The sequence below is a fragment of the Ciconia boyciana genome, chromosome 11 (genome assembly GCF_034638445.1).
Source record: "Ciconia boyciana chromosome 11, ASM3463844v1, whole genome shotgun sequence".
Classification (NCBI taxonomy): domain Eukaryota; kingdom Metazoa; phylum Chordata; class Aves; order Ciconiiformes; family Ciconiidae; genus Ciconia; species Ciconia boyciana.
This window is the reverse complement of record NC_132944.1, coordinates 19482199-19508422: the sequence shown is the minus strand read 5'-3', so window position 1 is coordinate 19508422 and position 26224 is coordinate 19482199. Positions and strand designations below refer to the sequence as shown.

The window sequence follows — 26224 nt, the reverse complement described above, 5'->3', positions numbered from 1 at the left end:
GAAGGTGATGTGGTCTTGGACAGCACTTGAGATTGGTCTCAGCAATTAATTTTGAATGTTACATTGTCAGAGTTGAAAGTACGCATAAAACAGCAGCAACAAACAGCAAAATCTGAGTGCAGGTGGTGGTTGGGCAAGTGCTGCTGGGTCAACACAGAAGCAACTGAACTGGAATTTGCCTTCTCTCACCTTTCTGTTTGGTATTCCACGTTTCTCCAGTAATCTCCCAAAAGTGGGAGTTACTGTTGCACTGGAACAGTCTGGTGTTTGTACAGTGTTGATGGAAAGAGGGTTTCCTATAAGAAGTGGCTGAAAACTTGTCCCAGTTACCCCAGGACTGACCGGGTACCCTGTGACTCTCGAGTCCAGAAGCCGCACCTGAAACCCTCTGGTTCTGCTGAGTCACAAGCAGGCAGGAGGCTGGAATTTGTCCTGACGAAATCTCGGGCTGCTGCCAGCTGGGTATGGTCATGGCAAAGGCAAGAGATCAATGGGGGGGGGAATCTAAGCAAGTATTTAAAAACATTATGTGGGACAAAAAAGGTTTCTGTGTCCCTTAAAAGGGGGAAGGGTGCTTCAGACACTGAGAAACCTGTCCCGTTTCTTTTAACCTTTTGCCAGTGTTATGTGACTCTGGGTTGAAGCAGGGTTTGATGTCCATAGTTTTTAGCTGTATTTTAGCAGCAGTTTGTCTCATCTGGTGTCAATGTCACAAGCATGAGAGAGGATAAATGAGACACTTCCTAAAGGTCCTTTTATTTTTCTTTTCATTTTTCCAAAAAACACCCTCAAGGATACCTGGACTGTCCTGGGTTTGAGCTGCTTGTAAGCCGAGTCCTGCCTGTTTTCTTTTTCATCTCCCACCTCCCTGCAAGACCGTTGCTTTGGGCCATAACAGGGAATTGCCACAGACCACTTATAAATCTGTGTGTGCTACTTCTGTAATTCGCTGTATGCCTGTGATGCTATCAGAAGGATTTCTCTTAGGGATATATACTGAAGAAGGAAAATATTTCCTTGTGCTAAGAGAAGTGGCCTGCCTTCTAAGACAGGAAAAGGCAATACAGTGTGTGTCACTTAAACTTTTTGACTCTCTCACTCTTCCTTCATTTGCCCTTGTAGCGAGTGGGTGTTTTTTGTGTTTCTGGGGTTTTTGTGTGTTAAACAATGGCTGGACTATGGTGTCTAAAGGCAGTTCCCTGTGAGAAATTCACTACCCACAGGAAAACTTGGCTCGACGCCTCTCTGTAGCCCGGGCGGGTTTGCTGGCAGAGCCCCCGAGCTGCTGGGGAGCATGTGATGGCTGGCTGTGAGCACAGGCTGGCTCGTCTGCGCTGCCGGAGCCGGGGGAAGGCTGTGGAAAGTTATTCAAGGCTGCCCTTAAAGTTTAACGTGCAGAGAGGATGGCTAAATTGTCCCCATTTTTCTTTGGTTTTGGAGCTACCTTTGCTATGTGCTGAGATGCAGCCTTGCTCTGTATCACGGGGGTTTTCCTTAGAGCTGCGTAGAATAATAGCTCCTTTATGAACGTCCGTGTTATTGAGGTTATTTACATAACGAGGAGCTGATCCCCTTCTACCTCTGTTCGCCATCCGACCCTTGGAAGTTTGCGTTTATCGGCGATTTCGCTCGCTGCCTTAGCGAAACGCTGCGGTCAGCAGGGAAGGTGGAGCCTGGGCGCGGGCTTCCCTGCCGGCCCCAGCGCGGCCGGCGGCTGCGCCCCGTGATGCCGCCGTGACTCACCCCGGCTCCCCGCTCCGAGCCAATGGCCCCGCCGTGTTTCTCATCGGAGCGGCCTATGCGCGAGCGCCCAGATGTCTGACGTGGCTCTGCCGCGGGGAGGTGTCAGCTGGGATTTCGGAAAGTCGGGGCCCACTGCGTCAGGGCTCGCCGGACTGAGTAATCGGTGCAGAATCCAGGATGGGCCTCGCTTGCTGAGCGGAGGCCATCGGTGGCACGGGGATAGCCGCCGTGCCAGTCGCGCTCGCCCGTGCTGTGTGCCCAGTGAATGCAAATACAAGCTGATCTCGAGCGAGAGGTCTCGGCTCAGTCCACCTTGGCTCTGTCTCATTGTCCTCCCAGATGGGGCTTTGCCTGCAACTTGTTTGGGGAAGGAGTTAGGAAATGCTGGTGAAGGGCTGTGGGTGATAGGTGACAGCTGCTGCTTATATGCAGAAGGAGCTAATAGATTGCTTATCTGATAATTAGTCCTAAGTTTAGTTGGGGGAGGGGGGAACTGTCATGATCAGCTTTATGGCAGAGCAGCTCATTGCATGTCAATCCAAGACTGTAAAAAAAAAAAAAAAGCAAACCCACAAACAAAAAAAACCCCCACCAAACCACTACCATCTACCTCTTCCCTGGCCCCACATATGAAAATGAAGTAAAAATGGTGCGGCATGTCACTAATGGAAATGTGTTTCTGCTTTTCTTTTGCTGTGAAAGCCTTCTTTAAGGGTATACAGGGAGACCTCATCCTGTAACAGAGATGCAATGCTTTGTTTCTACCCCGGTAGGTTTCCCCATGTCCGTGACGTGTTGGCCGAGGCTCTGCGGCTCCTCTCCGCCCTCGGAGCGGCCAGTCGCTGCCCTCTGGACTCCGTGATCCCCGACGGGCGTCATGAGCATTGCAATCCCTCTGGGAGTCACCACACCAGATACGTCCTACTCCGACATGGCTGCAGGATCGGAGTGAGTGTTACCCCACGGAGGAGGGGAGGGTGTCAGTGGGCTGCCCTGGAGTGGGGCTGCAGGATCGGTGCCGGTGCTTTCTCCACTCGGGAGAAAGGGGGTGCTGGTCCACTGGCTGTGTGAGAGATGAATGCAGAGAACAGACTCTGAGTGTTTAACAAATGCAGTGTTATGGAAATTGGTAAGTTTGACACAGGAGATGGGGAAAAGGAGAATTCCAACAGTCTGAGGCACTCAACCATGGGTTTTATATCAGCTTGGCTGGTGAGTCTATACTCAAGTGCAGGCGGTTGTGCGTTTGCTATACCCATGCTTGACATTGGCAAGGTACAAGCCAGCTCCTTTTCCAAAAGCCCTGTTATATGAGGGATCGATGTGCTGAGCCTCCCTCTCAGTAGAGCTGACTAGCTCAGACTCAGTACCAATCCTACATGACTGATTTCTGGACCCTTTTGGAGCTTGGCTGGAGATGTGAGACAGCATCAGCCTGTGTGGACACCTTTATTTTTTTTCTGCCCCTGAGCAGGTTCCAAGAAGCGCACGTCAGTGGGCAATCCTTCAGGGTCCCCACCACAGGACCCTGTGCAGGGCGCTCACTGCAGTCTTATCTCTGAGGCCTGTTGGAGGAGACTTACCATTTCTTTTAAAAGACTCTGCTTCTGCAGGAGTCAGGAACATTTCAAATCCAGAAAATATTGCATTGTGATCTTTTCTTAAAACCCTCGTTAGAATGATGTCAGCTCAGATGAGTACTATGTTTTTGTCGGGGGCGAGAGGGAGGGCTCAAGTTATTTCTGTGTGCTTCTACCTCCTGCTTTCCTGCATCCTTGTTTGAAATACGGACTGTAGCATCTCTTAACAAAAATTTACAAAGGGCATTTTGGAGATAGATTTCCCCCATGTATTATTTAAAGGTATATACTGTGCAAATACCTGCATGTCAGATTGACAGTGTAGAACAGATATTGCCCCAGACACTATTAATTTTGAGCTGTAAGAGCAGTGGGCTAGGGTATGAATCATTGTTTTTCCCTTCCACCTTGCCCTGATTTGACTATGTACAGAGTTTGGCTACAGTCGCACTCTCTGCAAGACTGCTAATACTCTTTTTTGTCTGCCTTGGCACTGGCCCCATTCTAGGCATTCTTCTTCGTGATGCTTCATTCCATCCTAAAGCCCGTATTTTTACATGTTGTTTTTAAACAGGGAGTCAGAAATCTAGTAAGTCACTCATCTGCAGTGGGTATATGATCCTTCACTTTTGAAGATTTAACATTCAGTATAGCTTGTCACCATGCTTCTCCCACACCAGCACTTTAAAGACTCAACATGCAGGAATTTTAAACTGCTTATGACAGGAGAAAGAGTGCTAAATAGTTTACTCATGTACTAGGCACTCTGCTTTCAGAGCTGAGTATGGTAGAGAGGAGAGCCAGATATATCTACGCATGGCCCCTGTAATGTTTAAGTATCAAAAAGACTGTCTGTAAACCTTCTGCAAAGCATTTTCTTTTTCCTTGGTTGTAAGAAGTTTGTAGGTCCAACTTGAGGCTGGGCTGGAGTGCTTTTAAAAAAGGCTTTTGAAGATTTCTGAATTGGTTTCTCTGTTTTATAAAAATCAGGAATGCCAGGACTTTATTCTCCAGGCTTTGCATTGATGCACTGTTACTTACTGCTGAAGTGTCCTTCGTGAGTCTGTTCAAAGTTAAGGCTATCCTCCACTTCTCCTTTGAAACCGTACTAGTTTGATGCATGAAGTCTCGAGTACCTGAGCTTCTTTTCTCTTGTAAGGGATTGATTTCAAAGACGTGCATCACGAAGGCAGCGGGAAGGTAAAAGGAAAACTAGCTAGCCCTCTTTTCAGGCTGAGCTTTAGCATCTTCCCCTGGTCTCTGATACAGAGGGGAGGTGAAAATGCTGAAGGGTGTTTGTGTTCGTCTGAGGGTGACATGGAGGCTGCAGAGTAGTTTTGCTGTGTTAGTCTGACTGCATATTGGAAGTTGTTGGAGCTCCTTGGCGGGCTGCTGCTGAGGAAGCTTGGGCCCCAGCGTTGTTGCCCCTGGACACCGTTGCACCAGCAATCTTGAAGTTTTATTGCTAATGCTTGCGGCAGCAGTGCTGGTATTCCAGGCTGACTGTAGTTAGGAATGTGGGTGACTTGGACAGAAGATGGATCTGCTGCTTAGGCTGTTTAGTCTCTTTTCCTTCTAATACTGTTTCTGAAAATACGATTAAGCCTGAATGGATTTAACTCTATACCAATCTGGAAGTCCTAAAGGACTGTTGCAAAGATCCAGCAAGACTGGATTATGTGGCAAGCTCTACACGGTGTCTTTTATTAAGAAGTGTATCCTCTGAGAGGTATTGCCACCTGTATCTCCTGCTTTTGACAATTTATCTGGCTGTAGTTACATTGAAAAACAACTGAATTTATCATGTCACGCTCCTAAATCCTGAGCTACAGAAGTGCAGTTTGCAGAGGTTTAAGGTCTACATTCTGCAGTTCTTTGTACAATAAGTTATTGCTCCTTTATGTTGCAAAGACAGATCCACCACAGCTCCAGAATAAGCCAGAAGCTCAGAAGGTTAGTGCATTGGAGAGTGTATCGGGTTTAGTGGCAGGGTGGGGCAAACCTCAGTGCAGCAGAGATTTCAAGAGCTAATAGGAAGTCCAAAGGGCACAGGGGTTAGTGTTCTTGGGTGGTGTCTAAACACTGGCCCACGCGTGACCACTGGTCCTTGTTGTTTGAGTCCTGCCTGATTCACGCTGACAATGTAGGAGCCACTGAAAATCCTGTGGGATCTCACCAGAGCAGCAGAGGTCCAAGGTAAAAAGTTTTCCTTTCCTGTGTTTTTCTTTCCTGCTTGCTCAGCTCCATGCTATGATTTTGAAGATGATTTCACCTGCAGACATGATTCAGTAGTATTCTGCTGTATTTTGATCAGGCTCTACTTCTGATCTGGGCAGAGGTTAGCTGACTTGTATCTTCTGCTTGTAACAGACAGTGTGTTTCCTTGCTGATATTCTGTCTGTAGCCTCATTATCTAATATTCCCTGCACTGGATTGCAGCTGTCCCTTCTCTGAGTAGGGTTTCTGCAGCTTTCTGCTAAGGATATACCGTTCATTTTTAGCTGGTTTTTTTCACCACCATGTGGTGAAAGAGTGCATTGTACCTCAGCAGCAAATTTTCTGTTCAGCACACTGCACACCATGTTGCTGTATAGAAAGCACAGGGTGAATCTGATTTGTCTGTGGCCACTGTCTGTCCAGGTCATGAATTTTGTTGCCTCTTTGTAGCAGGAATCTCCAACTCCTGGTAGTTGCTGTCAGGACAGCTGCAGGTTTCACGCAGGCTTTGTCACAGGACGTTGGACTCTGCTAACAATTAGTATCTGAGGCAGGAAAGCTGCTTAGCTGCTATTTGAAATAAGCTGTTGCAGAGGTAACATGACAGTACTGTTCAGTGGCTTTGAGATTAGGCTCGCAGAGTTCAGATGTGAATGCTGAACTAGACCCAGGTTCCTCAACTATAAGGAAACTGAGCTTCTTACATACTAATTATCTTTTTAACTTCCCAGATTGAGACCCAGTTTAATGAGTTATCCGGGGTGGCCCTTACTCAGTTCCTTCCCTCTGAAAGCAGGTTCATCCTGTACAACTTCTGCACACATGATGTCTAGTGAAGCGCATAGTAACACCTCAACTTCATGAAGTTTCTTCATTTTGAGCTCATGTGTTGAATAGAAGAGAGCAGTGAAATACTGGCACTAAAAAAATGATGTTATATTGATGGGTTTTACTTCTGGCCCTTTCTGCAGCCCAGAGTCTGTGGAAGCTAGTCCAGCTGTCAGTGAGAAGAATGTGTACTCCAGCCACGGCTATGGGGCCACCCAGAAACACAGCTATCGCGGGCTGCCTTACGCAGTGAGTACTCTCTCTGCAGTGAATCAGCTCTTTACTGTCTACTTTACTCTTTTCTCCTTGTTCCATAGTTCTTTGCCTGTTAAGCCTTAGGAGTTTTGGCTTATTTATCAGGGAACACTGAGTTACAGCTGAGTTCTGCCATACATTTTGCATTTGTGTGTTTATCGTTTGTGAAGTTTTGCATATGCTATAGCAAGCTTTATTAGTGTTCTAGGTGATAGAGTTTTAACTGAATGAAGTATATGAATGAAGTGTGAATATATATGAATATATATTTTCCCTTTGGTAATTTTATGCCCCGTTTGCTTTATTGTGCACTATTTATACTTGTTTCAACTGCGCAGATTTTCATATTGGTAACTTATAACTATGAGAAACAGGAACAGTCAGGAAGAGAGGGAGCATGGCTTGAAACTATGGGATGAACAGGACGTCACAGAATCATTGAGGTTGGAAGGGGCCTCTTGAGATCACGTAATCCAACCCACCTGCTCAAGGTGACTCTGCTTGAGCAGGTTGCCCAGGACCGTGTCCAATTGGGTTTTGAATATCTCAACAGACAGAAGCTCCGCAACATCTCTGGGCAACCCGTTCCCGTGTTTGACCACTGTGTCATCTCAGATTATTAGCAGTACAACAGTTAATGTCGAAATAGGCTAGTTGTTTTCATAGCTTTTGAATTTAATTAATTGGTGCAGAAGAAAACCATTCACATCTTTCAGAGCTATTGCTTTACCTTCTTGGTAGCTTGAGGAATTCAGACTACTGTTTTACACAAGCTGTTAAATAATAACCTGGGAACTGTGGATTTGGGACTTCAGTTTCTAGGCATTGTATCTTCACATTAAAAGTAGTACTGCAAATACTCGTTTTCAGGATCATAATTATGGAGCCCCTCCTCCTCCAACGCCGCCAGCCTCTCCTCCTGTTCAGACCATTATACCTCGTGCAGAACTGAACGGCCTGCACTCACCTGATGAGGAGAACTCCGGGGACAGTGAGAGCTCCTCAGAAGGAGAATCGATTCCCACTTGGTGCCACTGCAGTGTCTCCCAAGATGGTTTCCTCCTCAAGTGTGAAAAGTGCAGGTAAGCTTTGCTGCAGTGCAGATCTGGACTGCTCCTTGAGTTGACTTCTCATACCGAACCGTGTCACGTTTGGGCTGTGGGACGGACTTCCTTTTGCTAACTGGAGCGTTCTTTCCAGTGCTTTACCCAGTATTGACCCTCCTCCTTTGCGTTGTCAGCCTGACAAGTGTTGGTGGTACCAGGAGTGGAGATGAGGATGTTAAATCGATGTTCTTATCATCCTGGGCCCCACTGAGGGCACGCATCTTGTGACATCCTGTTGAATTTCAAGTGACTTTACTCCTACAAACCAGCTTCAATTGTGCATTCTCCTTTGGCAGAGGAATGAGCAGGGGGAAGGTGATCAGACTCCGCCGCCGGAAGCAGGACAACGTGTCAGGTGAGCTTGAGGTTGTAATTCTGATAACAGTGACTTTTGCTTTCTTTCTACAAGACCTTTGTCTTTTGGCTGCTGTAATCATCTGTGATCAGTGCCCGCTAATGTTCTTTGCCTCCCAGCCACTGGGATTTTCTCCTCTCCTTCCGCCTCACCTCTTGGGAAAATCAGATTATCTTGTGAACAGAAAAGGGAAATGTTCGCCAGTGCCATTCTGTGAAATAACAGAAGTTTGGGAGACCTGTTCCCAGTTTGGGTGGGAAAACTGAGGTGGTATAGCTTCCTCAGGGAAGAGCTATGCAGGGTCATCAAGTAATCTTGATGAAAATGGACATAAGGGTAAGCTGTTCTCTCTGGGATGAATAAAAAAGTTGCTAACAAAGCACTCCTCTCTATAGGTGGGGACAGCAGTGCAACTGAGAGCTGGGATGAAGAACTATCTCCCTCTACAGTGCTGTACACAGCTACGCAGCACACCCCTACAAGCATCACGCTGACTGTCAACCGCGTCCGTAGAAGCAAACCTAAGAAGAGGAAGAGGAGTACAGAAAAAGCTCGCACTGCTCCAAAGGCCAAAAAGATCAAGGTATGTGGAGTGAGACAAGGTTGCTGCAGTTCCTACCAAATGCTGTGTGGAGTACTGTTGAGAGCAGGTTGACAAGCTGGCAGTAGACGAGAAACTTTTGTGCTGTCAGGAATTGCTCTTTCTGGTGTAATAATGTGACACCTTGTATTTGTGACCTGCTAGAGTACGTGGCTGTTGATTGAAAAATTATCTTACTGGAACTCCACCCTTATTTCCCAACACTGTCCATTCATGCTCAGAGCTTGGACTTGCTTATGTATTTTCCTTTCTGTTCTATTAGGATTTAGGGAGATAGCTTTTGGAGTCTGTCTGTGGCAAAGGGGCAGTCTGTGAATGGAATGAAAAATGAAGGGAGTATGGCATTTCTTAGCAGACTGTGTTAAGGAATCTGGGCTGTAGAGCTTCTTGGCACTGTTCTTCAGGGACAGAGATAGTGCCTGTGTGGAAAACTATGTAGGTAGTGATGAACATTTGTTGAGGGATGACTTTACTGTCTTGTTTGTGAGGGTTTGGGGACTGAAATAATTTTGGATTGCTTATATTGGCATGCAAGTGTGTAAGCAGCTGGTTCTTTCCCATCATCTGCTAGCTTTACCATGATTTTCCCCAGGTTAGGTTTCTCTTGAAGTTCTTCTGGTAGGCACTGATTAAATAAAAGACTGGGAGCAGGAGCCATGTGAGGTCTTCAGGTTTTTTGTTGTGAACCAGCTTGATTCTGTTGCTGGCCCTTTCTTCTGCCAAAGCAAGTGGGGTTAGTCGGGACAGTTTGGGTTTTGATCTTGAGATTTTTACTAAGTATGAGGCAGGCCTTTTAAGTTCAGAAATCCTGGCTGTCAAGCTTTTCAGCAGATTCCACTGGATTTGCATTGCAGAGTCTTTTTGTTAAAGTCCATTGCTCCTTCTGTAGGTCTTCCTGTAATTCTTGCCATCTTTTGTTAAGGGTTGGTCTGTTGGAGGAAGATCTAGTGTAGTTCTGGGACGCAAATTCTGAGTAGATATATAATGCTTTGTTTCTTCTCTCTCTCTCTCTCTCTCCTTGTTCGTGGGACAGGCCTTTCGAGAGGGCTCACGAAAGTCTCTGAGGATGAAGGTGAGTAGAACTGAGAAACCTCTGTGGTGGTGGTGGGTTTTTTGCCCTGTATTTTGTGCCTCTCGTGGTTTGTCTGGGCAATTTCTGATTGTGGGACCATCCTCAGAATAATCTCAAGCCTTACCGTGCACGACAAGCAGGCCTATTCAAAAGGGTATCACAGGAATTGCCCCTTGAACCTTGCTTTTGCTTCAGATAGCTTTCTGTAAGGTAAAGTCATCCAGTTCCAAAAGATTTGACTGATTCATGACACTTGGGAGTGGGGTGTTTGATGTAAGGGATGTAGAATTGCTTGTGGCCACTCTTCTGTGAGGTCAGTTATCATTTGATTGCATCAAAGCTATTTTAAGCTTGGGCATCAAGGCATCATAAACACGAGTTTAATGCTGGGAGTCCCTAGCAGTGTTGCCTTGTTTCTCTCCACATCCTCTTACTAGGGATGGATGGGATGATATGTTTATCTCTGACTTTCTGCAATACTGGTAGGTGTGGCTATCTGATAGGAAGTCTATTTGACAGAAGTGTAGACTTGCACTTTGAGCAAAACGTGATCCTAGAAACACAAGAGGTGCCTTAAAGTTCACTCAGTTCTGTCTGCCCCAGTACTGTAGCTGACAGTGGCTTCTGGCAGGTGGCTCAGAGGAAACAGGACAATCCTGTGGTGTGTATGTCTGTATACACCTATCTCCATAGAACGCAAGTGCCTTGAGAGGGTAAAAATGCATGAAAACTCCTAATGCTTTTCATATATATGATGAAAATAACAATTGTTCTTCAGTGGTCCTTGTCACTAATACCTCAGTGTCGTATATGTCTCGGTCCCCTTCCCCCCAAGCCAGTTGAGTTATTGGCCTCTGGAATATTATTTGTTGAATTACTTCAACTATTGTCAAGTAAAGAATGAAGCTTACTATTTTTTTTTCTACCAGCTTCTTTTTTCCCTCCCTTACAAGATGGTATAAACGGATTACCTGATGGTGTCCTCTCTTCTTTACACTGCTTAGGACTTGCAGTTTTAACCCTCTGGGTATTAGCTTATGCTCTACATTCAGTTTCTTGAAACCCTGATGACCATTAGCTAGAAGGTTCAGAAGTATTTTTGGATCAGTCACTGCAAAGATTGAGATGCATCATCTGGCATTATGTTGAACATGAGTGGGTTGACTGTAGGACAAGCCTACATGAGATTTATTTGCCTTTGTGTGTTCTGCTCCTTTGCTTTTTTAATCTACTTAATTATTTTTCCAAAGTGACTTAAACTTTTTCTGGCCATGTACTAGCTTAATTTTCTTGTATGTAGCAGTGCCAAGTACTAACTCTCAAGAGGTCTTAGTCCTGTACAGAGCTCTCTGTAGATTACTAAGTGGCCCTGTTGTACAATGTTCTGGAGGATGCAGGTTCTGAAAAAGGTGTCCTCATAACTGACACTTCCTTAGCTTGGAATAATTTGCCTTTTTTTGTAGCATATTCATACACTCAGAGCACTGTGAATAGGTTTTTCCTGTTGTGTGCTAGCCATTCACTCTTTGCTGTTTGGTGCAGAATTCCCCTTCTGAAGCGCATGCCTTGGACGAAAACACAGCTGAAGGGTGGGAGAATCGAATACGACTCTGGACAGATCAGTACGAAGAAGCCTTTACTAACCAGTACAGTGCTGATGTACAGAACTTGTTGGAGCGTCATCTAAACTCTAATAAAGAATATGTGGGCAAAACTGCTATGCTAGACACAATCAACAAAACAGAGTTGGCCTGCAATAATACTGTTATTGGGTCCCAGATGCAGGTAAGAACCGTTGTGACAGAAGTGGGGTAGGTCAGGTCCTCTGGTTTCTAGACATAAGGCGTGGGCATGGGTGAGCAATGTCGTAGCTGGTCATATAATTTCGGACCAAATAGGCATAGATTTGATACAAAAGGGAACAGAAGAGATGCCAGTACCAACACAGATTCAGAAACACTTGCATTCAACCAAATCAGTGTTGTTAAGTTTTGTACAGTATTTTGGGATATTTTGTACAGTATTTTGGGATAAAAATACAGGGGTATTTGGTACAGTTCTGTGATATGGTTCACAGGTATTTTACCATAAATACTTTTGGTCACTGAATGGCTTGAGGCAGAACCAGATCTATCACTTGCTGGAGATAGGAAATTTCCTGCCTTCCAGCTGAGTTTTCCTGTCCTTTTTTTTTTTCCCCTTATTTTTTTTTTCCCCCCATCTCACGTTGTGTGGAAGGCTATTTTAAAGAACCTTTCAACATTATTTCAATATTTTGGATGATTACTTGGACTCTGGTAACTTTCAACTACTGCATAACTACAACTGATTTTAGGGAACTGTTTCTCCCTAACTTTTCTCTTCTGAGATGTGCAATGATGGGTGTCTTGCCAGCTTTATGGAGTGCATGTAGACAAGAAGAGACAGGAAAAGGATGTGTTTGTGTGGTGTATGTCCTCCCCACTACTCTTCTCAGCTGATGTTTCATCTGGTGTGTGCTTTATTGAACAGAGAGCAGCATTCCCACTCAGTTCAGACTTTGTGGGGCTTCCTTGTCCAGGAGAATGGAGATAGGGCTTCCTTGTCCAGGAGAACGGAGATAGGTGCAACTGAAAAGGATGGGCTCCAAAACAGATGTGGGGCACCTCTTCTGTAGAAGGGAAGCAGAGTCAGAAACCTGAATATCAGGTATATGTTTGTGCTTGAATCATTCTTGTTTATATCAGCTGACTCACAGCTCTGTGAAGTTCACGTGCTCCCTCCCACCTTTCCCTCTGCTTTTATGTAGGTGAAGCACATCAGGCAGAGCACAGATATTGCCAGTAAGGGAGAGTGCAGAAAGAGGACTTTGGACCCAACTTCCTCCCCAGCTTTTGCAATAATAAGACTTCTGTGAGGGCTGGGGAGAAACACTTCTACTTGGCTATGTGAGTAGCCTTCCTAAGGAGAGCAACTGAGGAAATACAGGGAAGAAAAAGTTCTGCTTCTCTAGAAACCTTGATATTTTCTGACTGTAAATGTAAACTCTTCTATCTCCTTCACATGAGTTTTAGGAAAAGTCCTGAAATAAGTAATAAAACGTATGCTGTTTCTTTTTATCACCTTCATAGAGTACAGCAGGACAGATGATTATAAAATATATCATATATAAATGTGCTTGTTCTTGTCATGCTCTCTTGCCCTCTCCCTTCCCTGTACAGACATAGGTTTTCCCGCAGGGAAAAGTGGCTAGCATTCCAAATCAGAAGACTCCAAATGCGATATATCCCAAAGAAACAAAAAGATAGGAAGTTGCAGAACTTCATAGTGAACTGCAATTAATCTAAACAAGCTGTAGGTATGTACCTATCATCGCACAGGCTGGGGAAGTATAAAGGGACTTAAGTGGCTTTGTAGTTCCTCTTGGATACTGAGGAAGGACCAGGTGGCTGTCCGGGGCTGCTGCTTGTCAGCCCTTATGTCCTTGGTTTCTCTGCTCAGCAGATGTCTGTGGAGTGTTGGGAGGAGGATAGCCAGCACAGGTGTGGAGCGCGTGGTGGCTCATCCTGTGCTTTATATTCTCGTTCCACTCATTTGTCTCATCTTTGTTAAACAAAATGAGAAGGCTTCTTGGTTTGCAGCAGTTGTCTTTTAACTAGATATCATTACTGGGTGTACAAATAGCTTTTCTGGGAGATAATGAAAGAGATACTTTGAGCTAGGAAAAAAATTAAGGAGATGGTGTCAATGTGCAGGTAGCAGCTGTGTGTAGATGATGTGTATTGTAACTGCTCTATTTGGTCATGAAGACTCTGGAGAGGGGAGAAAGGAATAAAAATAAAATGTTTTATATGCCCTGCATACTCTCACAGTTGAGTGAGTTGTTTGGCTTGGGTAAACAATGATGTAAGTGTATAATTTAAAAAAAAAAAAAAGAGAGAGAAGAGAAGAAAATGTGACCTAAAAGCTTCCCCAAGCCAGGAGGAGTTGAGAAAGGTGGGTTAAGAGTTACACATGCAGGATATGAGATTTTGATCATTGGAATGTTTTGGATAAACCAATTCTCAACTGTCCTAATGATGCAAAGGGAAACTTGTGAAAATATGAAGCTGTTCAGTGTCATGAATAAAATCATTTTAGTGTTGGCTACTGCCAGATGCTTGACAAACTGAAAGCTGTGAATCACTTTTCTGCCTGCTGTTGCCAAACCAAACCCAGGGTCAGTATTTGCCCTTTGTTGCCTCTGATAATTGCTGACTTGAGCTCAAACCTCAGATTGATTTCACATTCTGAAGTGAAGAGCGAAAGGGCCTTTATAAAATAAAACCACTGAGTATTATGCAGATGTTGCTCTGCAAACATATCAGAACAGTTTTGTCTGATTAGCAGTCAGCAATCCCTAGCCTATGACATGAATAAAATAATTTGTTCTTTTCACACATGAAAGCATGGCAGCTAATCCTCTTCATATTTCTAAATTCAGAGAACAAAAACAAGCTGAGCTAGGGTCTTACAAGAAAAGCTATGAGATCGTTCCTGTTTTACCAAACTCAGGTAATTAAGTTTTACAGATGCAGAGCTTCTCTTTTCTTCATGAGCTCTCTTCTCCTCCCACCACCCCACCTTATCCTACCTGTGTTCCCCAAGCTGTTTTCCAGCATCAGGTGAACAGTAATGCAGGTCAGTCATGGGCCAAAGGTGAGAGTGAAGGCTACCAGACATTAACTCGCATCTCTGAAAGATACTAAGAGAATTTGATAGAGTAGTAGAATAATTTCAGTTGGGAGGAACCACTGATGGAGGTCGTCTCATCCAACCTGTCCTGCGTAGGGCCAGCTTAGATGGGAAACTGATTATAACAGCAAACAAGTGGTAGTATAGAAACAAAATTATTCAACTGGAGACATGCTTATGTCTCAGTCCGAATTTATCTCTAACTTCAGATACTTTCTCCTTATCTCCTTCTTTCACACATTAACAAATATAGTCCCATTTATTTATTCTCTGTTACCACAGTTGGATAGTGCAAAATGTATCCAATGTTTTTAAAATAATTTAGCCACTATTCTCGGCAATGTAAGCAGTCTTATTCTACAGTTCACTCATGTCATGTGTTTGTTGATCAGAAATCAGGGCCAGCAGTGTGGCTTCTTAGTCTGGAAATAACATGTTTCTTTTATGCCAGTTCAGTGGACTTGGGGAATCCTCTGTGGGCTCCTGTCAGGACCCAAGACATGAAGAGACGAATGACACCCTGTAAGGCTTTTCAGAGTCGCCAATACATACACACAGATTTTTCCAATTGCCAGCAGATACAGTGGTATGAAAAAGAGATGTACCCCATAGGCATGATAAATGTAGCACTGGATATATCTCTAAGAGGAGATCTGGAATAGCAAGGCCATTACTCCCATCTGCATAGGTTTCAAATGAATATTTTTATAAAGCTATCTTTGTCTTGGACCTGAGTGAGAGAAGTCAACAAATAGATCTTACTTTACTGGCTGATCTGAGATCTGCGGTATAATGTCATATTAAAACAATGAAAGTCATCATCTTCCCAAAGAGGTTTAATTCAGAGCACATGCAAGATTGCTACAAAAAAAAAAAATCTGTGGTTCAGTACTTTCATATGGTCGGTATGGAGGGTTTCGTTTGATTCTCAGTGCTGAGTGCTGCCTTAAGGCATTAACTTTATTTTCACAAGGTTAGAACGTCATGCATTCTGTCATTGTCCAGACTGAGGCCCTTCTTAAGCTAACGTGATTTTTATCCATTTGAGCAGACTGCTCAGTAACTGTTTCTAACAGTAGAGTTTTATCAGGAAAAGTTGGGAGCTTGCTTTTAATAAAGTCTTGTGGTTTACTTCTAATTTAGATAGATGACTGTCATTATTGCTGAAGTAAGAACACTTATGCCTCAGTTCACTCCGGAAAAGTATCAAAACTGGGTCCTTATGAGCAATGAATAGCATGCTTAGGAAAGAGCAGGCACAGCCCTTGTGGTGAGGCAGCGAGCCATCTTCACATAATTTTTGCTTGCAGAGAGGTTCAGTCTGTTAAGCAAGAAAAGTACTTTGTTTTTATGGAAGAAGTCTTTCCTATGCCCTAGTGCTTATAATATCCCTTCCATTACTCTGTAAAATGGGTCGTATTTGGATGTCTGTGGCTAAAGAATGTTGTGGTTTCATACTGTCAAGACACACTGTTGTGAAAATCCATTGTAATAGAGCTGTAGACTTTAACATAAAGAAGATACAGCAAATTGTCACTACTTAGTTAAAAATTTATTTCTTCATGTTAAAAAATAAAAAAAATCCACAGCGCCAGTTGAGCAGGCTGATGAAGAGAAGTTTCTGGATGGAGATAGACATTGCCAGCTTAAGTCTTTGGCCTGTTAGCTAGAATTTACCATCCTCTGCAGAAGGAAAAGCTTGTGTTTTTTCCTCTGAATGTGTGACAACCCACAATTTAGGAAAGATTTTGATTATTCTGGCTGTGAAAGTGGCCATAATTGCAGAGCAGTTCCCTTTTAGCAGCAACTGACAGGTCTGGTTATGCCTCCTAGCTGCAAGACTGAAACGCTTGGTCTATAGATTTGTGAGACTTACTGTTGAAGGAAAGGAATAAATACTCTTTGCTTTTGATAAATATTATCAAGGTCATTGGTCATTACTAAACTGTTACAGAATGAACAATATATTCTCCTGTCAGAATTTCTGTGCGTTGCTACTAGAGTAATTTTTCTTTCCATGTAGGTAAAATATTCTTCATGAGTTAGAGGCCTTTGGTTTAAATTCTCGTATTTTGCTTTGGTTTTTGTTACAGCTGCAGCTGGGAAGGGTGACTCGGGTTCAGAAGCACCGGAAGATCCTGAGGGCAGCAAGAGACTTGGCACTAGATACCCTTATAATTGAGTATCGAGGGAAGGTTATGTTACGACAGCAATTCGAGGTCAATGGGCATTTCTTCAAAAAGTAAGAGTACTATGAAGTGATTAGTATGCGAGCATCATGGCACGGAGAGACTAGTGTCTCTATGGGATAATGCACACTTACAGGGCCCTTGCCAGCTGTGCCATCCGTAGAAATGTGAAATCGAATATGCAACCTCAGCTTGATGCTCTGCTTATGGACCAAAACCCTCTGAAGTAGATCTGTTAAACTGTGATGATGGAAGTGTATAAGCCTCCAGAGCAATAGCACTGATGGAAGCGCTGCTTCCAGTGAAGTGAGGGATACCTGTTATAAGTGCCATGGGAATTGGGTATTTTGGGATTGAGACATTCTGTTACTTCTCCAGGCCATATCCCTTTGTGCTGTTCTACTCCAAGTTCAATGGCGTTGAAATGTGTGTTGATGCCCGCACCTTTGGTAATGATGCCAGGTTCATCAGGCGTTCCTGCACTCCAAATGCAGAGGTAAATTCTTTCTTCACCATCACTGTAATTGCGAATACATGTTTTACACAGGCTTAGTGCATTCCCTTTTTATGAATATTCAAACTTAAAATGCAGTAAATGGGGTAAATTCTCTGCGTCTCTTGCTTGTTTGATGGTTTATCCTTGGAAGATGAGAAAGTTTGGGAACATGAGGTTTTTCTTTGGAAGGAAAAGGTTTCTTTTAGGGCTTTCCTTTGGCTGCAGAATGATAGTTAGGGTAAGCAGGTGGTAGTAAGTGTAAGTGGAAAAGCACAGGGTGAGACAAGAGCAGTGAAGCAGCAGGCTTTTCCCTATGGAGAATTTAGGATAATTATTCGTGGAATAGATAAGAGCTACTTTGCAGAGGAGGCTTCCCTCTTGGAAGTAAGAAGTGCAACTTGTGGAGATGTTAGTTTCTCTCTACTTTGTTTAACAAGGTTCGTCATGTGATTGCTGATGGGATGATCCACCTGTGTATCTATGCTGTTGCCACCATTGCCAAGGACACAGAGGTTACCATCGCCTTTGACTATGAGTACAACATCTGGTGAGTCCTTCACCTCGCCCAGGAGCTCTCCACTGCCCTCCTGGACTGGACATCTTCCTCCAGCCCTTTCCTCGCATTCTACATTTTGCTCCGTTTTCTACTGAATTGCATTTTCCGGCTATTCTGTCCAGTTCTGCTGGCATATTCTACAATAGAGGCCATAAGGTAGCCTGCTGTCCTTGCTTTGGCACGTGGTGAGATGTTTAGTAGGAGATGCATTGAATGTCTCTGTACAAGGGTTGAGAAATGAAGAGTGACACGAATTATGTTTGTGTTTTGGAGCAGCAACTATAAAGTGGACTGTGCGTGTCACAAGGGGAACCGGAATTGCCCTGTGCAGAAACGTAGCCCAAATGCTGCAGAACACCTACCTCCACCTGTTTTAGGCACACTGATTGGGGCAGAAACACGCCGGCGAAAAGCCCGTCGAAAGGAACTAGAAATGGAACAGCAGGGTGTTGCATCGGATGAGAACAGCAGTCAACAAACGGAGGAAGTTCCTGAGGGACCTGCAGCAGTCAGTGACAATGAGGTAAAACCCTCGACACTTTGTTATAGATATTTTTATCATTCAGTGGTGTGGAATCTGATCCAATACAGCACTGGAATCTTCAGAACAGAAACTGCAGGAGGCCTTTTTTAAACCTTTAGCACCTTAGATTACCATAGCAATCTTGATAACTTTAAAACAGTAACGGATTTTTTTTGACGCACTAAGTCTGGGCTTCTCTTTTAGGTGGCAGAGAAGGAGGAGAAACAAGAAGGGGAGAAAGAGGAGCCTGTAGATGAACAGGGAGCCTTGGTCCACAGCCGACGGGCAAGTATCTTTCTCAGTCTGGGTATCATCCCCTTTAGGACTCGCTTCATGCAGTGACCAACAGGTCCAGTTGGTTATTTCGCTCGTTTCAACACAAATTACAACTGTCAGCGGTCTTCAGTAATTTGATTTAAAAAACAAACAAACAAAAAATACCCAGATTGACTCCACATCACAGGATTTATGTTAGGGTACTGCAGATTAGAAGGTATACGACAGATTTGTTTCCTGATTGAAAGGTTTAACTGTTACTTTCAGGGATATTCTATAGTCTAAAACATACCATTAACAAGACAATCAGCACCAGATTCAAAAAAGGTAATTGCACCCTTTTTATATTCCTGCTGCCCTTCCTTCTTGCCAGTACAAGAATTTATGGAGCCATATAGAATCAGAATAGTTTGGGTTGGAAGGGGCCTTTAAAGGTCATCTAGTCCAACACCCCCTGCAATGTAGCAGGAACATCTTCAACTAGATCATATGATGAACAAGAACCTGATTTTTGTTAAAACTTGACCCCTTTTGCTGGGTTAGGTTTGTTAACATGTATCTATTCCCTGTATGGTTTCATAAACATGTTGCCATGTGGGAAAAGGGCAGGATCAAGTGGCAAAAGTTAGTAAGAGGGATAGGCCACCAACAGCACTATTGGCACAAGTCAACAAAATTTGCTGTGTTCTTCATTAGGAAATCCCTTTGTGCTCCCAAAGTGTTGTTGTCTTAATCAGTCTTCTTGATCAAAGTATTTCTTGGTGCTCTTGGGTCTTTGATAACACAGTCCTTTCTCAGACTTCTTCTGTACTGAGTAGAGCTGGTTTTTATTCTTGTGCTTCTTATGGCAGCTGGGATTGCTCCCTGGATTAGAATGTTTTATGCATGCGAATGGAGCTGTTCTGGGTCTACTTAATTCATTAATTAAAAAAAAAAAAATATATATATATAAAAACAAAACCAAACCACAAAAAAAACCTAAACAAAACAACCAACCAACCAAAAACCCAAGGAAGAAGAAAAGAAAAAGTGCTCCCATCCTTCTACCAACTAACAAATGTACTGGAGCTAGGAGTTCCCTGGTTTTTGTTTGTTCACCAAATACCTTAATCATCCATCTTTCTCTAATCTGCAATATCGATCTTCATGTGTAAATTTCCTGAGGATGCTTTAAATGTTAAGATAATGCAGCAAATTTCAGAGCCGAGGGCCATCCAGCAGAGAGATCCTCGGATTGTCTCATGGATTTTTTAGAACAGGCAAGATAAAGCAGTCAGTTTCTATTGAAATTTGAATAAGAGCAGTCTTCCATCAGACTGGCCTTAAGCTTGGAGGGAAGCTTTCATTTTAAGGCAGGGAAGCTGATCTCTTTCTGGGACGGTATAGTTCAAGAAGACTAAGTGAAGTATTAGTTTTCCATGAGCCTGTAAGCCCTGTCCTGTACATTGCACCAGTTAATCTCCTTTAATGAGATTCAGTTTTCTATACTTGGCACCAGGTAAATACCTGTATCGATAGTTTTCCCAGTCTTTAAGTTTTTGTGTGTGTGTTGAATATTTTTGAACAGAAAACTGTAAAGGCCAGGCTGCTGTGATTGAGTACTGCTGTGTGCTTCAAGATACTTTCTCCTCCATGACAAGTCTCAGAAGGCACTTGACCCCACTTCTTAAAATTCACTTGATTCAGCCTGTTTTTTGCCAGTCACTGCAGCATTATTGTACTGAGCCTTTTATATGCATAATTACCAATTATTTCTGACACAGCTAGGTGATAAGATTTCCTGTCCTTTCTGTTTACCTTATAAATACCTTTGTTTTGCCTCTCTATTCTCTCATGTTCTGTTTCTCTTATCCACTGTATAAGCTGCTTAGACAAGAGCTTTTTTTTTTTTGAGCTGGGTGATCTCCTGACATCAGGGAAGGAATGAATCTGGATCATTTTAGTCAGTTTGCGTGGTGTGTTACACTTGCTGCAAATTACTGATTCACTTACTTCTCTTGCCTCTGGCTTCTGTTTGCTTCTAATGTTTGGTCATTAGCGAGTAGCTCTGTTTGTTTCCAAGTCGTCTCTTCACTCTATTTATTCTTTCTTACGGTTTTTAGTTCTTCAAAATTACGCATTTCCTTGTGGCTATTTTATAAATATAACTCAGTAGTATCTAAGCGGTCCTATTTAAGAACAAAGTCTAGTTCTTCTAGTAACTCTATGAACACATGATTATGTTGTTGTTGTTCTGGGAAATTTGCCATGTTGAAAAATGCAAATATCTGAAAAGAACTGCTTCTCTCTGTCCCCTTTCTGGCTCTTGTCATTGCTATTTGGCAGTTGTTCTCCTTCCTGTGCTACATCCCATATCTGTTCTTGCCTCCTCCTCTTTATGTGCATAATTTGCAGTGCTGACTTAAATTTACTCTTGTGTTCTAGTCCCGGGAAGACAGGAAGGTAGAAGCCATCATGCACATGTTTGAAAACTTGGAAAAGAGAAAGAGGAGACGAGAGCAGCCATCAGACCGCAACAGCACTGATGCTGAAATCAACATCAATTCTGAAGCTCCTGAGCTGGAGGAAATAAAAACAGAGACTCCTGAAACTGAAGATGGAAGTTCAGCACTGAGTGCTGCTGCTCCAAATGTTTCTAGCAGTAACAGCAGTACTGGGGTGAACACACGACGGTCTTCACAAGTAGTGGTAAGACGAAGATAGGACTGTTTAATAGCTTGTACCAAGTTCAGATGCAGCATATCTGATCATAAGATCATTCACGTTGGGAGGAGCTTCATGGGGTCTCTAATCTGTTCTGCATCAGGCAGGGTCAGCTCTGAGGTCAGACCGGGTTGGCCAGGGTTTTACCCCGTCTTGTCTTGAATACCTCCAAGGATGGAGATTGCACAGCCCCTCTGGGAAACCTCTTCCAATGCATGACTGTTCTCATGGGAAAAAAAGTTTTGGCTTGTATCTGGTCTGAACCTCTCATTTCAGTGTATGTACATTGATGTGCCAGTGCATCTTGGTGGCTTCAGTCTGGATGTGGGAAGACTGCTCTTAGGTCCCCCTAAGTCTTCTCTTCTCTGGGCTGAACAAGCCCAGCTCCTTCACCGAATGGGCCCCTTCTGTACTGGTGTGAGCTTAAGCTGGATGTGTAACTGCAGTGATTGAGGAATTCTTTTTCTTTGTTTTTTTGGCCTGGTCTACTTTGGACGCATGTGTTCCTATTATGTGCCAGGGCCCAGATACTTGCCTGGAATGATACATGTCAGCTCAGATCAGGAGTAAAAGCAGTTACCTTGAGACAAGTGGCAAGTTTCATACTGCTGCTTTCTTCCTTAAAACCAGTGTTCTGGTTGACCCCTTTAAGAACACAACAGACAAAATGATAATGTGCCAGTGTTTTAGAAGGGTCCCCAAAGCCATCTTATAGGCCAATACAAACAGGGTCCAACCAGATTTTATGAGTCAGGTAGTGTCAATAAATAAATCTCAATCCTTGATCCTGTATGCAGAGAAAAGGAATACTCTTAGAGGTGCTCGGACTAATGACAGTTTATATTGTAGGATGCCGTCCCTGAAAAAACAGTTACTAAGCCAGCTCCAGCAAAACCCTCCAGGCCCCGACCAAAAAGCCGCTTCTCTCGATACCGGACCAGTTCAGCACAAAGACTGAGAAGGCAGAAACAAGCCAGTTCCCAGCAAGCTGAACTCGCACAGGCTGTCCCAGAGGAAGGAAGCACTGCCAGCTTGGTAACCGCAACAGATGTCAGCAATGTAGAAGGTCCAGGAGAAGGCAGACAGTTGACGGGATCTGACCCAACTGCTATCCTGGCTGCAGGATCTCAGTCTAATCGAGCTGCAGTAAAGTACCCCAAAACTAAAAAGGTAAATATGATTGAGTGCTCAAACTGGAGAGGGGGAAAAAGAGGTTTTGTGTGGCCTTTGGGGAAATGTTGGCTCAGGGGAAACAGTTCTTCAAAATAGTTGGAATTATGTGACTATATTTTCTCTATTATTTGTTCTATAGTGGCTAAGAGCCCTCATCGTGGTTCAGAATCTGGCTGCTCGGCCCTGTACACACAAAGATCAGAAGAAGAAATTAGCTGATCTTTACAGCAAGTCTACATAGACCTTAGATACTGACAGGGTGGTACAGGTGCAACAGGAAGGGTCTCACTTTTGGGTACGGCAAAGAGTCTAGAAAGAGGCAAATTATACAGCTTTGTGTATGTGGGGAAGAAACTGCTTCCAGCTTGAGAGGCCCTGGGGGAGAAGGGTTGGAGGGGCTTGGCAACATAAGGAATTGGATGCTGGAGGCTGAGCCCTGGGTGAGGGAAGCAAAAAGCAGATATTTCAATACTGGTGTTGGAGGGCTTGGGAGATGGCTGGCAAAGGCCATGAGGACAACAAACTGTGTTGTTTGTGCAGAGGAACAAGGTACTAATAGAAAGATGGGGAGAGCTGATGTGTTTGGATCTATACACAGTAAGCTAGCAAAAACTTTTGGCGGCAGCATGCAAACGTGGTTGTTACAACTCTGATGGGGTAGCTGGCATTTAAAAAATAGATGCTGATAGTTTGGAACAAAGAGCACTAGCTTTTGGGCCCAAAAGAAAGGATGTTTATTAGAAAAGGTTGGATGCATATGATCTCAAGAAGTTTTCTGCTTACTCCCAGTGTCTTAGGAGCAAGGAGAAAAAGACTGTAAACTAAGAAAGTTACCTTAAATCAAGCAGCAGAGAGGTGTAGTGAGACTTACTTAAAAACCAACAAAACCACCTAGAAATAACCAGGGTGTTGCATCTTGTGAAGTATAGTGAAATAAAGGTTCTCTTGTGTATACCAGCAAGAGAATGAAGAGAGAAAAGTGAAGCCATTATGCAGTAAAGATCCGTTGGAATTTAAAAATAAATTTAAAATGGCATAAAAATGTATTTGGTGTGGGATTCAATGTCAGTATCTTTTTGGGATGGGGTGGGATGGCAGGCTGGGGGGTATTTGTTTAGGACAAAGTAAAGAGGTTAGCTTTCAGCTTAGAATTGAAGACCTAGAGGGAATGTGACTGCAGACTATAATGTACAAGCTGGGAGAAACTTGGAAAAGAGGAAAAACTGCAGAAGCTAGCACGCGGCTGCCACGTACTGGGCATAAATTAGCCATTAGTACATTTAGGCTTGCAGCTAGAAACTAGTTTTGAGCAAGGTGATCAAGTTTTGGGATAACCCTCTGATAAGATTAATGGAGCATAAAATTGAGCTACTTCTGTAAAACTGGATTACCTGTTGTGCCTGCAACAGATGAGAATTGGGTTTGACGCAGGAAGTCCTGGCTGTGTTCCTTCCTGTTGAGGAGGAGGGAGGTTTTAGTATGTGAGCTGACCTGAGCATTGCTTCCCCATACACCTTTGTGCCATACTGCCTTTCTTCTTCGCCTATGCTAGTTGCATTGACACGTGTGTGTTCTCTTTCAGTATCTTGTTACCGAATGGCTGAATGACAAGGCAGAAAAGCAGGAGTGCCCTATTGAATGCCCTCTGCGCATTACTACAGACCCAACAGTTTTGGCAACTACCCTAAATATGTTGCCAGGTCTCATCCACTCCCCGCTAATTTGTACCACACCTAAACACTACATTCGTTTTGGTTCGCCTTTCAATCCTGAGAGACGTCGAAGGCCTTTTCTGTTGGATGGAATTTACAGCTCCTGTAAAAAGGTATGTTTGCTCATGTCTTACCTTCAGGGACTATATACTCGTCAAGCTCTTACTGGCACCCTTGTAAAATTGCTGTGTCCTCTTTGAGCCTATTGCCATGTATTCCTGCTGAGCTGGCCTTGCCTGGTGTCGATGCAGTCTCCAGGCTGTGTCTGTTGACCCTCTCCTAGCTGGGGTTCAGTCTTCATCCTTGCCTTTTACCATGGTAGAACAACTGTTCTGTGACTCTCCTCTTAGAAACACGTACTTTCAAATCTGCAGTGGCTGTTTATTATCCAGCATATGCGATTCAAGGAGTTTTAATTGTTGCCCTTAGAATGTTTTATGTTACTACTGTCACAGTCAGAGGATGGTTGGCATTGTGGGGATAGGACAGCGTTGCAAAATACATCAGTGCAGTGCCTCAGTCAAGATCCGTTGTCTTTGGAGAGCCTTTGTTGTTTAGCTAAGCTTTGAGTTTGCCTGTTCACAAGAGCAAGCCCACAGCTCTTTGTTTGGCATCATAGACTGTCTGTCTACAGCAGATACTTGCGGCCGTGCAGGAAGCCTGAACTGAGCCCAGCTGAGGACTTCATTCCTCCAGAGATGGTATGTGGCCAGTAAATGCTAGCATTTACCCATCCACAGGGAAACAGTAGTTCAGGTTAGTTTGCTCAGTCAGATTTCTATCAGAATCCGTCTTGCCTATCGCCTGTCAGCTTTGCTCAGAGGCTCTTCCAGTTCCTGTGTGATTACCTGAGAACAGTTTTATGGAAATCCTTTCTGATCTTCCAGTCTTGGTAGCTTTCCAAGTCAGGTACCACATCCTGGTTTCTTTGCCTTCCTTTGAGGGAGTTTTTCCAGAGAGAAGCTTTGGACTTCACTGTTTCCACCTTCAGCCAATTTGTTGTCAAGCCCAACAGGCACCTACAAAAAGAAGCTAAGGTCTCTCTTGGGTATCTCCTTCATAAGTAAAGCTCTTCATGGTTCGTATGTACTTGTGTGAATAGAACCATGTTTGTTTCCGTGTGCCTGGGCAATCTCCCCATGCATCTTTAAGCTGAGAACTGCAAGGTTCGAGCTGCTTTTTTGAACCTTAATGGTGTCTTTGAGCCTCAGGGAAGAGAGAAGCATCCACAGCAAAACTGGCAGAGTTATTCCGAGTTCTCTGCTTGGTGCATTTGCAACTAGCCAGCAAGCTCACAATTCAGTGAAAACTGTTGTCATGGAACAAGTCTTCCAATCTCTTGCTACATTTGGCTATTTTCTAGTCATATGATAATTCTTACTGCTGGAGAGGGAATGGACTAGTCTCACTATGGATGACTTGCATTTAGTCCACCTCTTCCCTGAAGCTGTGTCCAAAACTGGATGTTGTGTTGCAGCTGGAGCGTTTTCAAAGCAGAAAGTTGCTCTGTGTCTTGTAGCCTATACCCATTTTGTGCATCCCTGTATGATGACTGAGTTTTCTTTGACAGGTTGATTTAGACTCGCGTTCCATTCCTGATTTACTATGTATGTTAGAACAACACATTAGTTTTCTAGCCTGTAATTTTAGAAGTGATTGTTTCTGGCTTGATAGGGTACTTTGTTCTAGCCTGCGCTGAGCTGTGTCCTGTTTTTCCCCTTGTTTCTCCCAGGTTGGCATCATCTGAAAACTTCAGTACACTGTCTGTTCCATTATCTAAATAATTAATAAAATACTGAAAGCTTCTGTGTCCAGAACAGACGTTGCAGAAAGTAATTTGTTAATTTCTACTTTGTGAAAGTAAATGATCGATAACTGTTCTAGTAAGGGGTTTCATCCACTTTGTAGGAGTTCCCCAGCTTTTTCATGGAAAATGCTTGGTATCTTTCGGTGTTTTTATCACTAACAGTCTGGAGATGTAGAAGAAGTCTGCTTCTCATGTTCAGGAATGTTTAGGAAACTCTCACAGGGAAGACCTCCTTTTCAGCCAGCTGAGGTCTAGAAACGGTCCAGAACTTGATGACACTGCTCTCTCAAGACCTGACCTTTCTGTCTTGTCTGCTTCT

General features: G+C 43.7%; 1 protein-coding gene across 4 annotated transcripts in view; it reads left to right on the top strand.

Moving 5' to 3' along the window:
• The window catches only part of SETD5 (SET domain containing 5), a 70148-nt gene that overhangs the window by 24112 nt on the left and 19812 nt on the right, over window positions 1-26224 (top strand). For 3 of the 4 annotated variants that reach the window (XR_012044670.1, XM_072876452.1, XM_072876453.1), the window contains exons 2-16: window positions 2517-2691; window positions 6512-6617; window positions 7494-7705; window positions 8026-8084; window positions 8480-8667; window positions 9719-9757; window positions 11300-11542; window positions 16564-16712; window positions 17038-17155; window positions 17593-17702; window positions 17985-18234; window positions 18439-18519; window positions 20935-21198; window positions 22063-22383; window positions 23969-24211. Coding sequence is in view for 3 of the 4 variants with exons in the window: in XM_072876452.1 (XP_072732553.1) it covers window positions 2621-2691; window positions 6512-6617; window positions 7494-7705; window positions 8026-8084; window positions 8480-8667; window positions 9719-9757; window positions 11300-11542; window positions 16564-16712; window positions 17038-17155; window positions 17593-17702; window positions 17985-18234; window positions 18439-18519; window positions 20935-21198; window positions 22063-22383; window positions 23969-24211 (2454 nt within the window). In the remaining variant the exon portion in view is untranslated. The remainder of the gene's footprint in view (window positions 1-2516; window positions 2692-6511; window positions 6618-7493; window positions 7706-8025; window positions 8085-8479; window positions 8668-9718; window positions 9758-11299; window positions 11543-16563; window positions 16713-17037; window positions 17156-17592; window positions 17703-17984; window positions 18235-18438; window positions 18520-20934; window positions 21199-22062; window positions 22384-23968; window positions 24212-26224) is intronic. The other variant, XM_072876454.1, reaches the window with a different exon arrangement.